The 15,719-nt window shown below is 35.7% G+C and overlaps 1 protein-coding gene across 1 annotated transcript in view; it reads left to right on the forward strand.

The window, feature by feature from the left end:
• Nucleotides 1-1,168: 1,168 nt before the first annotated feature.
• The window catches only part of LOC120350672 (mRNA-capping enzyme), a 46,221-nt gene continuing 31,670 nt past the window's right edge, over nt 1,169-15,719 (forward strand). The window contains exons 1-4 of the mRNA XM_039425225.1: nt 1,169-1,401; nt 2,013-2,229; nt 5,712-5,916; nt 11,981-12,092. Of these exons, the coding sequence (XP_039281159.1) occupies nt 2,038-2,229; nt 5,712-5,916; nt 11,981-12,092 (509 nt within the window). The 5' untranslated portion in view covers nt 1,169-1,401; nt 2,013-2,037. The remainder of the gene's footprint in view (nt 1,402-2,012; nt 2,230-5,711; nt 5,917-11,980; nt 12,093-15,719) is intronic.

Here is a 15,719-nt window from a genome sequence, read left to right on the forward strand (position 1 = left end):
TGAGATATCGTGTACACAGACGCACATACACTCACACACACATACAGACCAATACCCAAAAACCACTTTTTTGGACTCAGGGGACCTTGAAACGTATAGAAATTTAGAAATTGGGGTACCTTAATTTTTTCGGAAAGCAATACTTTCCTTACCTATGGTAATAGGGCAAGGAAAGTAAAAAGGCAAGAGAGAAATTTTCTGTCCAAGGACTCGATTTGACGAAAATCTCAAGGAACTAGAAAAGGAACCGAAAATCCATGGTTTTCAGGGCACTCTGTAAAAAGATCCAAAGCTATGAGGTCAACTTTTTGTATTAGCGCCAAAGAACCGCCCAAAATCTGCGGTTTTATTTAGCTGAAATGAGCCTGAAAGTCTGCATTTAACTTTTTTAAGGGAGGAAGCAAGCTCAAATGAAGAATGCAGGCGAGCGAAGCGAGTCTGCTGCTATTAATTCCGGTTCTGAATGTTACAGCCGGTGGTCCAGTGAGGTCCACGATATAATGGCAGTGTTTGATTAGCAATTATTATTCTATCATTCAACAAAGCCGATAGCGCTATCTCTTTCTCGCTTTGCTCTGTTGCCTCATCAACTTTTAAAAATGTAGAATAATTGATAATTAATAAACAAAATATTTTATCTTACTCATGAAAATTTATTATAAAATTATTGAAAAATATTATTTCTTGCTTAATAAAATATAATTGATTATTTATAACGAGAATTAACAGTTAATATTACATCAATCAACCTGCATCAGCTACCGTCCATAGAAGGCATTTACAAGATAGAGGTTCAGAAACCTTGTCCTGCTATCTTTATTTATTAATTTTTTATTTATTTACAAAAAATACATACGGTATTATTTATTAAAAATACATTTAGTACCATTATAACGTGAGCCTCACTATGAAAAAATACGGCGAGCAAAGCGAACTGCTCAGCTGCTAGTTAGTGAAATTTAAATACATCATAATATTTTCATTTATTTGTTTAACAATCATATATTTGAATTTTATGAATTGATTCAAATGAGCGGTAGGGTCTCAGATTCGAGATATCAGTCGTGTCGTGAGGCGACAAAATGGGTCGAAAAGACGACTAAATTTGTTGTCGACTCTCTTTGTTTCAATCAAGTTTGTCACGGTCCCAACAAGGAGGTAGAAAACAGAAAAAAAAGAATATTGAATGAACTGAACTGAGACTGAGGTTAGTTGAAAATGAGTTTTTGTAAAGCCAGTGAATTAATTATTATAAGAATGATTTGAACTTTATTAGATCTTCAAGAATTTATTCAATTTATCTGCTCACATTTTGAAAAATAAACAGCTTTGTGACATAATGAAAACATTGCTTTCACGGCATCAATATTGAACTTAGCAGAAACCTGAAAACGTCAACTGGTGAGCATTTCACAGTTCTAATTAAAATAGAATTATTGGTTATTATATTCTAGATATCAAATATTATTTAATGTTCATTATTTCTGAATATAGAATTTTGCTCATCAACAATGTAGGTACCAGTAGTAAAGATAGGTTAAAGTAGGCTAAATTATAATTTTTTTAGCAATTTATCAAGTCCCAGAGTGTGATACCTTTCTGAATAGACAATATATGTTGGGGTTTTTGAATTTTTGTAATTTTAGGCTCTATGAAGTAGTATAAACTGGAGACATAACCTTACTTGGACAATATTTCAGTTTAGTCATTAACCGCTAGACTAACATATCAGTTTTGGAGTAGTCTTGTTGATTCTCTATTTATTATTGAATTGGTTATGTTCTTGTAAATTGATGAATACATTTTGTCTTATATTGTGTATCAGTAGAATTTTATTAGCCTAGCTCATTAAAAACACGACTCTGGTTTCCATTTTAGGCTTAATTGCATTCATTAGATCTATTTATATTTTTTTATTTAATGGTAAATTATAATCAACTTTTCAAATAAATATTATCATTCTCAAATTTCAATACTTTGAGAAATTATAATCTATATTTATTGCTTTACAGCAGTTGAAAGCAGTCTGTTTGCAACATGTCGGGATCAAGGGGGGATCCCGGTCCCATTCCCAAACGATGGTTGCACTGTCCCCGTAAAGCTGTGAAGATGATGGACGATAAGTTTCTAGCTTTCAAAACACCACTATCTGACAAGTTCGACTGTAAAGTGCCTGAAGAATGTCGATTCTCACCTCGAATGCTGTTTAGCTCTATGAAAATTCACAAAGTGAGTAATAGTTTTGTGTATTAACCAAGCTTATTCAAAGTGAATATTATAGTAAGTCTCATGATATATTAATTGGGACACCAACCAGGCACCAAAATCTGGTATCCTAACATAACAGATAATGCAAATATATAATGTGATTAGAAAAGGACTTTACAACTTTGAAAGCATATAATATTCATTGAAACTACTCACAGAATTGAGAGAGGTGTCATTTTGTTACAAAACCCTTTAAGTTGAAGGTGTGGATGTTATTTTGGTTCGATGTGACAGCCGTTGGTAATGCTATATACATCCCACCGATAATCGAATTCTTGCCACACATGTACCAGCTAATTTTCTATTGCCTAGAAAATGCCAAACTTCTCCGTGGAAATGAGGTGGTGCATTGTTATGCTGAAGAAGATGAACATGTGTCCTTTTACTTTCAGCATGACGGTGCACCAGCTCATTTCCACAGAGAAGTTCGGGATTTCGTAGACAATTGCTTACAACTTCGCTGGAATTTCTTTCCATGCATGGCCACCTTGCTCACGGGATTTAAAATCGATGAATTTCTTCCTGTAGGGTTCCATTAAGGATAAGGTCATGTTCCGCCCCTATACCAGACATTCTTACCTAGATCAGACAATAGACCTTTTGATTTGATTTTGATTAAATTTTCTTCCTGGTGACTCTTTAAAGAGTATAGGAAATCTTCAAGGACTATTATTTGTCAAAAAATAAAAGAATACATATAAACATATATTATATACATCACATTCCACAATGTAAATTACAATTTAACCCTCCCAAAAGCCTCATTCTCCATCCATAAATTCTTGAATAATGTAGCCTAGTAAACCCCGTTTGCTAAATATTTTTCAATAGCTTTTTGAAAATATCCTTATTCTCATTTTCTCTCAAAGCTGACGGCAGTTTACTCATAAATTTTATACCCATATAAGAAGGCTTATTTTCATACTGAGCTGTCCTGTGGTATTGTGCAGAAAATTTACTCTCATTTCTAGTGTCATAATTATGTATGTCACAGTTTCTTATACATTTTTTATCCCTTATATACATAATCACTTCGAAAATGTACAGTGCAGGCACAGTTAGTAGTCCTAGATCTTCAAAATACTCTCTGCAGGACTCCTAATGGCTTAATACCTTTTATTGCTCTCACAGCTTTCTTTTGCATACTTAAGATTTTATCTAAATTTTTGAGACTGGAGCCTCCCCAAACCAATATTGCATACCGAATATGCGATATTATCAGGGCATGATATAATACTGTACATGTTAAGATAGTGTTCCCAGTACTTAATCTTGAAATCTGCCTGAGTGCAAACACTCCAGATGATATTTTACAGCACAAATGATCAATATAGTTATCCCAAGACAAGTTCTGATCCAGCAAGACACCTATAAATTTCACAGACAGATGTTGTTCAACATTCACTCCATTTATTTGAACGTTTATTTCTTCAATATCTCTATAATTATTTCTATGTTTGAACTGCAAGAACTGCGTTTTAGTTTCGTTCACTTTGAGGTTATGTTGACTGAGGAGTTGACCTAGATCTAGATCTAACCAAACAATCTTAGGTTAGGTTAGGACCTCCGAAATCGGATACATTTGGATCCCTGCGGTTGCACAAGCTAAGCCTGATATACTGGTACGAGTGTGGCAAGAAATCTATTATCGGTGGGATGTATGTCGCATTACCAACGGCTGTCACATCAAACCTAAATAACACCCACATCTTTAAATTGAAGTGTTTTGTAACAAAATGACACCTTTCTCAATTCTGTAAGTAATTTCAATAAATATTTATGTGCTTTCAAAGTTGTAAAGTCCTTGTATAATCACTCTGTATTATGGTGATTTCATCTTATTTTAGAACAGTTCTACATCTTAAATATAATAAAAGAAAGAGTTATTGGTTTAACACGTGCGTGATAGGAAAGGCACGTCTCAACTACCGGACTGATTAACTTGAAATTTTGCATAACGATTTGAATTTACTGAGGATGGCTATTGGTCTATTTTAAATTCTTCAATGTTTCAGAAGGTTAGGTTTCCAATCAGACCCTTGCGGATCACGGGTTACTTGCTTGTCTCTGATAAAATTGTTCGATATAAAATTACTTTTTCTTTCATTTTTATGTGTAGTTACTTATATCTGCCAAGTTGGCTCTCATTGCCATGTATGAAAGTGAACTTTTGGCTAATCTTCAAAAACTATTGGACACATCTAATGAAACTGTTTCCATTTTAAAACATCTGTTATATCGGGAGTTTCTGGGTGACGACTTGACTCAGATTTTGGCCTGTTAGGGTACAACCACACTGAAAGCGGAGCGTGGCGTGACGTGGTCAGAGCGTTCATGATACACACAGGAAGCGTCTGAGCGTCAAGCGTCAAGGGCCTAGAAAATGGCGTTGTCTAAGTTTGCAGGGACATTACTTTGTGAGAATAATTGCTTAATGTATTGGATATTAGCTAAGCCTGCTAGGACAGAGTGGGTTAATTTAATTAAACTTAGATCGTAGACTATTTGTTGAATATCACCATCTGTTTAATGTTTTAAGCATGAGTCCCGATTTTTTGAGTAGCCTACAACATGCGAATGTCAACTTCAACCTTCGATTATATTTTGACGAGAGTGAAGCCTGATTTGGAAAAACAAGTCACTAATTGGAGGAATCCAATATCTGCTAAAGAAAGACTTGTAATTAAAAATTAATTACAAAGTTTAAAAGTTTGTGTTTCTTCAATGGTTTCAAATTTTGTTAAATAACTCAATATTATTCTTTACAAATGGTAATTGAGTGGAATATTTCTAATTTATTAATTCAAGCCATCTAAATTCAAAATTTATAGTTTTCTTGTCTATTTTGGACTAAAATTTTATAAAAGTTGTACACATGAAATTCCAACTTTATCTTGGACTTTGTCACCTATAAATTTGGAAGAAAAATAGCACAAGGACTACCTCATTATTTTATCTACCAATTTTATTACATAAGTGTCATTTTCATTGTAAATAAATTAATTCAATTCAATTTCATTTATTACCAATTAGAATATTCAAAACATATTACAAAATCTTTATAATATGACATATCATTAAAAATATAAATAAATAAGCATAATTACTCATATATATATACTTGAATGAAATTAAAATAAAATATAGGCATCTCCAGCAAAAAGAAAAACTTTGCCCGCCATTCCTGGGTAGATGCGTCAGTCAGCAACATGAGAAAACACTGGTCAAAGTGTGGGTAAAGAATGAAGAAAAAGGTATTAAGGTAAAACTCGAAGGAGAGAGTCAATTTCGTTGTTCAACGAACTCGATCTTTGTAATGCTCCCAAGAATATATTACAGTATGTTAAAAATTTTGAAGTTGATTGATGAAAGCATTCGAACGTTATCTTTGAAATACAAACGTCCATTGAATAATAGTTGTGTGTTTTTGGTTTTGTGCTCAGGTGCGAATCGGATTGTGGATAGACCTGACAAACACGGAACGGTTTTATGATAAGCAAGAGATAACAACGGCGTACGGCGAGGACTCGGTCAGATACATCAAACTGCAGTGTCGCGGTCACGGTGAGACGCCCAACGCCGAGCAGACATCTCTCTTCATCAACATCTGTCGCAAGTTCATCAGTACTAAGCCGCTAGAAAAGATTGGTGAGTCGTTCCACTTTATGCCGCTTCTACATGTTGGCCCAATGAAGGCCAATGTCGACCAGCGCAAATTATGCCGCATCTACGTGTTGGCCCAATGAAGGCCAATGTCGACCAGCGCAAATTATGCCGCTTCTACGTGTTGGCCCAATGAACGCCAATGTCGACCAGCGCAAATTATGCCGCGTCTACGTGTTGGCACAATGAAGGCCAATGTCGACCAGCGCAAATTATGTCGCGTCTACATGTTGGCCCAATGAAGGCCAATGTCGACCAGCGCAAATTATGTCGCATCTACGTGTTGGCCCAATGAAGGCTAATGTCGACCAGCGCAAATTATGCCGCGTCTACGTGTTGGCCCAATGAAGGCCAGTGTCGACCAGCGACAAAGTAGATGAACCAATTTTAGCGTTGGTCTTGATTATCCCATCTATAGTGGGGTCCACGTTATAATGGCAGAGCAGAACAACGTTGCCGATCTTGTCAATGCCTTCTTTAGATGGTAGCTGATACAGGTTTATCGATGTAATATTAATTGTTCATTCACGTTTAAAACTATCCATTAGCCTATATTTTATTAAGCAAGAAATTATATTTTTTAATAATTTCATAATGAATTTTCATAATTAAGATGAAATATTTTTTGAAATAATTATTAATTAATCTACATTTTTGGAAGCGATTTGGCAACAGAGCAAAGCGAGAAAGAGATAGCGATATCTGCTTTGTTGTTGAATGATAGACAAGGATAGCAATACCATTGATAATCAAACACTGCCATTATAACGTGGACCTCACTATATCCGATCCGGGCTACAGTTAGTGATTACCGCACGGTGATGAACGGGTTCTTTCTTTACGGGACCAATTTTTCTCTTAAATAGCTCAGCCCTCATGTATCTCGATTCGGCTCCAGTGTATAGTAATGCCAGAGAATACATACAGAATGGAAAGTATCAATTCAAACAATGCATTACATTTCAAAATTTCTTTATTCATAATTTTGTACAGTGTATACAATGAATAGTGTCAAAATATATTTATCTTTGATTAGATACAATTTAAAATAAAATACATAGAAACACAGTTTTTACATGACGCCAAGACTTGAGTGCACCAAGACCACGTCACGTGACTGCGGCGCTATCTTTTTACAAATTAAAACTACCGCTACTATTTCAATGCTAGACTTTCTTTCAAGATGGCGGATTTTGGCGTCAGGATACGGGCCGACTTTCCATTCTGTATGTATTCTGTGTAATGCTCGGCACTTCTTACCGGCAATCTCAACAATTGAGTAAATTAAATTATCGTGAGGTAGATCTACTTCCACCTCTTATTTTATTGTAGATCTTACCACGGCGGTGTCGGACGATTTTTTTCTGATGGCTCTCTCTCTCTCTCTCTCGTTTGGTACGATGGACTGAGAATAATGGACTGAAAATTAACGAAACTAAATCAAAATCAATAGTCATAGGTTATTCAAGACTTTTAAACACACTTGACATAACTAACGGACCATTTATAAAATTGAATAACATACAATTGCAATACAGTCTTGACGTGAAAAATCTAGGACTTACAATGACAAGGACTCTTGACTGGACCAGCCACGTGACTCAGACTTGTAACAGGGTCATTGGGGGGATTATGACATTGAAGAGGATCTCTGACTTCATTCCCTTTTCAACGAAGGTTATGTTGGTCAAGACTCTGATCTTCCCGATCTTCAACTACTGTGACATTGTGACTCTTGACATGACAGACAGGCAGAGGATGCAGCGTGCACATAATTACTGTGTTCGCTTTATCTTTAACCTGAGACGTGACGACCATGTAACTGAATACTTTAAAAGACTTGAACTTATGAAGCTGCGTGAGAGTAGATCACATCATGCTTTGTGCTTCCTCTATAAGATATTGAAAACTAAAACCCCTAAGTATCTGGCAGTAGAGTGCCGTTACTTGGGTGACTTTGGTCGTGGAGGAACGCGGCATGGATCCCATCTGCTGGCTGTCCCAACACATAGGACTGTTATGTACAACAAGTCGTTCCTTGTGACAGCCTGTAGTTTGTGGAATTCTCTGCCTGCTGAGCTAAGGCTTGTTGAGGGACATCGTCGGTTCGGTGTAGCTGTCTTGCGGTGGATCAGAGGTGGTGGACTCGGCTGGAATGTTCACTAAATCTTAACGTGTGTGTGTGTGTGTGTGTGTGTGTGTGTGTGTGTGTGTGTGTGTGTGTGTGTGTGTGTGTGCGTGTGTGTGCGTTTCAAGGTCCCCTGAGTCCAAAAAAGTGGTTTTTGGGTATTGGTCTGTATGTGTGTGTGTGTGTGTGTGTGTGTGTGTCCTTTCTTCCTTCTTTAATTTATTCCTCTCTTTCTTCTTTTCTTCTATCGAAATGATCTATGGATTTTCAACTGACGTTTCTTCCGTTTTCACTTTTCAGTTTTCTCTTTTTTCTTATTGTATTATTTTCACTGATTCAAATTAGAAAGAAATTTTGTTTTTTTTTCTTTCTTTCATTCGCTATTTGAAAATTTTATTTCTTTGTAAATTGTTTTATTTTATCTTATAATCTTTGTTGTATAGTGTTTTAGTTTTACTTAGAATTGTATTGGAGGGTTAAGTGTAAGAGAGGGCCGGCTGCGCCCTAACTTCGCCCTCCTAGGTTTTTAATAAAGGCAGCTAATCAATCAATCAATCAATCAATCAATCAATCTCTCTCTATGATATGTCCAAGCTCTCTCTAGATATGTCCAAAGCTCCGCCAATTTATGTAGATGCATAACAATATTATCTATAGCTATTACCAATTGTTTTTTCCTATCATATGCATTTCAAAAATCAATTCCTTAGTCTATATTATGTAAATTCATCTATAATTTTGCTGTATTGTAAGCTATTGTATATAAGTGTAAAAGCCAGTATATATTGTAATCTACATAAATAAAGTACTCAATCAATCAATCTCTCTCTCTCGCCCTCGTAGGTCAAAAATAAAGGCAGTCATTCTTTTCTATCCCATTCTATCCTTACATGAGCAATTGGTCACACCGCTTGCACTGCTCATTCTCCGGGCAGACTAACCTCCAATGCCTGGCCTGGCTTCTAAGGGTAACCGTCCACTGGAACCGTATTCAATCGATCCGTTCGGCCGTTGGATCGGACGGATCTGCCGGCCGTTAATACGGCCGAATATGGTCGTCCATTGGAACCGTTCACGTCAGTCTAGTTGCCAATTATTGAATTAACTACTATCATAGCCACCATAATGTTTCATAAACAATGATTATATTGAGATTTTGAAAATTGAATAAACAAATATCCACTAAATTAGTTATTCATTAGTTACAATAATCTTACCTTCAACAAATATCCACTAAATTAGTTTTAATTATTAAGCAATCTTTGTTCACAGATTCCTTTGAACATCATGACCATGATATCTTTTGTCTCGCATATTCCACAATGGAACATGCACTTGAACCAAAGTTATTAACTTATCATTGTTCATAGTTACAACTTTATAAAACAGAACAACTTCAAAAAACAAAAACAAACAAGACTGTGAAACAATTTCTAAATTAGTTATTCATTACAGTTACAATAATCTTACCTTCAACAAATATCCACTAAATTAGTTTTAATTATTAAGCAATCTTTGTTCACAGATTCCTTTGAACATCATGACCATGATATCTTTTGTCTCGCACATTCCACAATGGAACATGCACTTGAACCAAAGTTATTAACTTTTCATTGTTCATAGTTACAACTTTATAAAACAGAACAACTTCAAAAAACAAAAACAAACAAGACTGTGAAACAATTTTGGGTTAGGAACACTTTGTTGTCTCAGCTCGACTAAGTTCAGCCGGATAGAGCCGGAAAATCCCATTCAATTCGGATCGAAAAATTGATCGACCGGAGACGGCCGTGCACGGCCGTATGAACCTGTTGCAATGGACGAGCATCTATTCTTTTCTTTGTTGGGGTATCGTTCGGTAGTTTACGGCCGATGCTAGTTCGGACGAAAATGGTTCCAGTGTTCTGCCCACCTTACACTGCCAACAAAATGGTTCAGAGAAGTTATTATGATCGGCTTTTCGTCCAGCGTTTTTCCCGTCTTTTTCCAGTGTTCTGCCCACCTTACACTGCAAACAAATTGGCTCAGAGAAGTTATTATGTTCGGCTTTTCGTCCAGCGTTTTTCCCGTCTTTTTCCAGTGTTCTGCCCACCTTACACTGCCAACAAATTGGTTCAGAGAAGTTATTATGATCGGCTTTTCGTTCAGCGTTTTTCCCGTCTTGCCAAAGCTTGACGGCTTTCTTTACTTCCTCATTCTTAGGCAAACGAGAGTTTTGTCGCCACTGCTCTTCTTCTAATTTTATTTGCTCGAACTGCCTAGCCAGGTTTAGGCTCAACTCATACTTACGCGACTCAAGTCGAGAAGAGACTGCGACTCTAGTCTCTTCTCGACTCAGCATGTGTTTTCAAATGGTGACACTCAGACCAGTTGATTCTAGTCTGCGACTGTGAGACTGAGTCGAGCCTCGATTTGAGTTGCGTTGTACCGTGCATTTTCAATGAAGTGAGGTTAGAAATTGAACTTTGAAGTTTCATCTTCATGGTTAGGCACATTTTCTTTCTTTTTTGTTCTATCATTCTAGATAAGACAATAATAAGAATTAAGTAAAACAATATATTCATGATAATTATAAAAAAATTGAGGTGAAGTGAGGTTAGAAATGGAGTAGCATGGAACTGAAGTAACGACAATGAGCAAGAAAGTCGTAAGGTCGAGAGACTAGAGCATCCTTGACTGGAGTCGTACGATTTTAGTCGAGGTAGTGTGAGTTGAGCGTAAAGGTGCGTACAGATATACGCGCCGCGAACATGAGCAATTCACTTTTAATCAGCTGTCTATATCTGTATTTTTACAGAGACGGTAAGATACAGATATAAAAACCTTGGCATCAGCTGATTAAAAGTGAATTGCTCATGTTCGCGGCGCGTAAATCTGTACACACCTTTAGATAGTGCTTCTTCTATGCTGTTAACGTCAAGTTAAGTTATAGCTGTGATAACTTCTAAATAGTGTGTTTGTCTTTTCGGTCTCAAAATTTTTATAGATTTTCAAAGTTTGGAATTTTCTAATGTGGATTGATTTAATTCAATTTAGAAGTATTTTTTGAATTTTCTAATAATTAATTGTGATTGATTTAATTCAATTTAGAAGTATTTTTTTTAGTTTAAGAATGATTTTTAAATTGAGTGTGTAATTGAAGAATGTTAAGTGGCACATAACCTAGCTACATTTGGACTGTTGTATAAATTAGAATTGGAACCGTTTTGGACGTGGTACTGTGGTACTTTTCTGTAATTTGTGTAATTCTCATTGATTAAATAAATAAACGTCAGCCTCTCAGATATAAAGTTCATATCGTGGTAGGAGGTTCCGGTACATGCGTTGAACTCCACTTCGTTCTGTGAAATTGCCTCTTCGCCTCATCAGTGTTAAGAGTTCCTCGGTATAAGCATCTATTGTTTCACCTCCCTTTGTCTTCGGGCCAATATCTGGTTATCGAGGTCCTCTTCATACAGTTTCACCTCTTCAGTTACTCGACCAAGTTGAGTTAGCCCGGTAGAGTTAGTGTGCCAGTTACTCGACCAAGTTGAGTTAGCCCGGTAGAGTTAGTGTGCCAGTTACTCGACCAAGTTGAGTTAGCCCGGTAGAGTTAGTGTGCCAGTTACTCGACCAAGTTGAGTTAGCCCGGTAGAGTTAGTGTGCCAGTTACTCGACCACTAACTCTACTAGTGAAAACCAAGCTAAAGAGTGGGGACGCTTAGAAACGCATCGTTTTACTCCAAACTCCAAGTTTGTCATGCGTTTTTGGCACAAAACACTCTGTGAGAGTATAGTGGACTTGTTAAATTCTATCAACAAAATACAAGTCTTGTTCACGAGTGATGTGATCTGGATGATTAGGTCAGTAACTTTTGAGACCACCCTCGTATTCTATTGTGTTATGAGGGAGGCTCATACTAGTATTATTTTGTGTTACAGGTGTACATTGTACGCATGGCTTCAACAGGACAGGCTTTCTGCTGGTTTCATTTATGATTGAAGAGTACAACACCAGTGTGGAGGCAGCCATAAGACAATTCGCCGATTGCAGGTAAAACAATTCGTCTTTAAATGTATAAATTCAGGGCTACTTTCTTCTATTTATAAAATAGAATTATAGTACCCATTGCAATTAATAAAATGATCGATTAGATTAACCCCCAGTTTTTCGTACGTCGGTTAACGTTTAATCACGATTAAATGCTGTACTTTAATCGAGATTAGTGCTAACCGATGCATTTTGGTTTCACAAAACAGAAATTTCAAGCGATAATGCCGATTAAACTAACCGGCGTGAAAAATTTTTAATTCTGATTAGTTGGCACCATTTTAACCGCGATTAGTTGAAACGAAGAAAATTTGGTTGCACAAAGGTAAAAATCGAAAAATAACGCTGGTTAAACTAATCGACGTAAAAGATTTTTAACAGGCCATTCACGGGGAATTAAATCCAACTAACGCCGGTTAGGTACCTACTGATAGCTGTCTTCCAATTAGTTTTTGGTAAAAAAACTAAAAAATTCAAAGTATGGGCTAAATATATGAATGAATTTCATTCATTAATAAAATAGAGAAGTGTATTTAGCTGATATTAGCATTCAAAATAAGACTCTGATTTTTGATGTTAGTTTTCGATCTGTTGTCGTTGTTAGCAGCATAGCTCTTGACACGCAACAGACAGAGCATTTTTATGGCGCATGCGCGCATGCCTCTGTATTGAATGGTCAAATTCACCGCTTCAATTACATAACCTCATTTTTACCTTGAAACATACCTATCATTATCAGTTTTCTATTATGTAAATATTCTCTCTTATAAGAATTGAAATCAAACTCATTTTTTCTTTGTCTAATAATATTGGACCATGATCTCGTTTGTTAATATTTTTTCAGTTTCAAATTCACCGCTTCAATAACATAACCTTAATTATTTTGTGTCAGTTATATGAGGAGACACAACAGGTTTATGCCCAAAACTGTCCCTTTTAAAATTTATACTAAAGTCCAAATCAAAATCTAGGTTAAGCTACTATCACTCATCAAAATAACAATTTATTCACACTTTAAAAAACAAACACATCATCAATTACAAATAGATATACAATGAATTCTATTTAGAATGATATACTATGTTTGCTAAAATATTTGTTAATATACTATGAACTATTCTACACTAACAGCATCTAGTTACTATTTTGGAGTAAACATGTTTTCTAAAAAAAGAGAAATAAACAAAAATAATTTTCTCTTAATGAATTTTTCTTCTCGTGAGATCAGCTGGATGATCCCACACACATGCACTTGTTCACTCACTTCCACGGTATCGACAGACGACAAAATTTCACAAGCTGTGAACAAATCACAAACCGATTCACGCGTGGATGTTTACTTAGTGGATTGTGCTGGGCTGGGTGCAGCATTGCCAACCATGCTTTTAAGAAACTTCCCACGGCGTGGCGTGAATTGGGCTGAATGAACTTTAGTCTGTATATAGCTTCAAGCCCGGTCCAGACGCTCACGTTTAGCTTCAGTCTTTTGCTCAAGCAAAAGTCGGAGCATGTAAGTCGGTAAAACGGATGGGTCTTCAAGCTTAAGTCGTCAAACTTAAAATGTATCGGCCGGGAATCTTTTTCCATCAAACCGTCCGTCCTTTGCCTATCCACCAAAACCTAAATCGCGTACCAGTAAAAATGGAGATAGAGAAATTGTGATTTCAGATTCGGATTCAGCGCCCTAAAATTAATAAAATGCCTCGCAAGTACTTGAAAATAAGCAAGTTTTATTATCGATTGTATGTAACGCCATTTAACCCTTTTTTCTTTCTTGATTCTCATGATACTCTCAGAATTTGATGCTGATATTATGATTTACTATCATTTTTTTTTTTTTTTTAAGATTACGTCCTAAAGACTCCAGTCATGGAGTATAAGACAAGTCATGTTATTACATAATAATTCTAACACTAAGTAGTTCAACCTAGTTTAGGTTTGAAAGGAATTCTTGTACACTATAAAAAGCTCTATCAACTAAATATTTTTTAATTTGTTTTTTGAAAATCTTCAAATCATCATTACTTTTCAAGATTTGAGGTAGCTTGTTATAAAATTTCCTACCAATATAATCTGGTTTTTGTTCAAATAACCTACTATTGTGACCCATTATATGATAATCTGCTCTGTTTCGCGTATTATACTCATGAACATCTGAATTCTGGATCACACCACTCGTTTTCACATGCATCATGGTATATTAAGATGTACTATATTGTTGATAATGACACATAATAATGGAGTATAATACATAAAGGAAATTCGAATACTATCGAATAGTATCGAATAGATAGTGATAAGAATACTATCTACAAAATTTCAATCCATTTACAATCACTGTGTCTCGAGATATGACATGTAGGCTAAACAAAGCCATGTAGCGATTAACAGTAATGTTTTTATTATGTTGTTAAATATAGCATTATCCAATTGAATCAGCGAAAAAATACGATATAATTATTACTCATCTACCGGATTATGTCAACCGTATACAATTCAGACTCAATGAACCATATCACAATTCATATTGAAGTGACACATTACCTCTAGCTATTTTGGACTGTTGTAAAAATTAGAATTGGAACCGTTTTGGGCGTAAGTTAGCCTGTGGTACTTTACTGTAAGTTGTATAATTCTGAATGATTGAATAAAAAAATAAATAAACATATCAAGAACTGAACTTATGAGCACAAAAATGGGAAAACGGACTACATAAGACGGATGCGTGTGGACGCAATTTTACATCCGTCTTTTGCTTGAACCAAACGATCCGTCTTTTGCTTGAGCAAAAGACTGATGGTCAACTTGAGCGTCTGGACCCGGCTTTAGGCTCAATTCATTTATTGTATTGTGAGAATGAATTTATTATTAAGTGATATTTCTAATCTTAACCACTGCTCGTGGTAATGCAACTCGAAAATCATATCAATAGCTATTGTACCAACATGTTATGGGTAGGGTACTCAGTACTGAAGAGAATCAATCAGAGAAGTCAAGACGTCTTTAATCAGCACTTAATCATGGTTAAATATTTTCTAAAATGTTATATTCAATTGAGCCACAAAAAATATTTTGAAATTGAATTATTTGAAGTTTGATCCAATAAATGGGATGAGGAAATACACAAAATTGAAATTTATCTCTCTACATATTTATATAGATCACTGGTTCCCAATAAGTTGTCCGCGAAAGCTCTAGAAGTGGTCCGCGTGGAGTCCGAGGGAAGGAAAATTGATGCTTTAAGCTTTATTAGTGTTTTTTAAAGTTATATTTTTGATTATTCAAGTATAATCAATTTCTCTTCGAAAATTATATATCAAACTCATCTTAAGTTCATAATATGTTTCCAATCGGTAAAATAAGTGATAAGTTCCAAATGTCTCATGTTATGAGATAGGACTTGAAAGTTTGTTTGGAATCTTAATGGCGGATTTGTACCATGTGACCGAGCTAACCAATCAGAAGCGTGACAGTCAATGGCCATACTGTGGGTAATATAGTTACTGTAGTCATATGTAACTGCATCATGGAAGCAAGCAACGCTCCTGCAGTCATAATATGACACGTCAAAGTGTAATCCAATACATTACTAATAACCTTCATCTACCAAACACAACAAACAAGAAAACA

Source organism: Nilaparvata lugens, chromosome 3, assembly GCF_014356525.2.
Source record: "Nilaparvata lugens isolate BPH chromosome 3, ASM1435652v1, whole genome shotgun sequence".
In the NCBI taxonomy this organism is placed as follows: domain Eukaryota; kingdom Metazoa; phylum Arthropoda; class Insecta; order Hemiptera; family Delphacidae; genus Nilaparvata; species Nilaparvata lugens.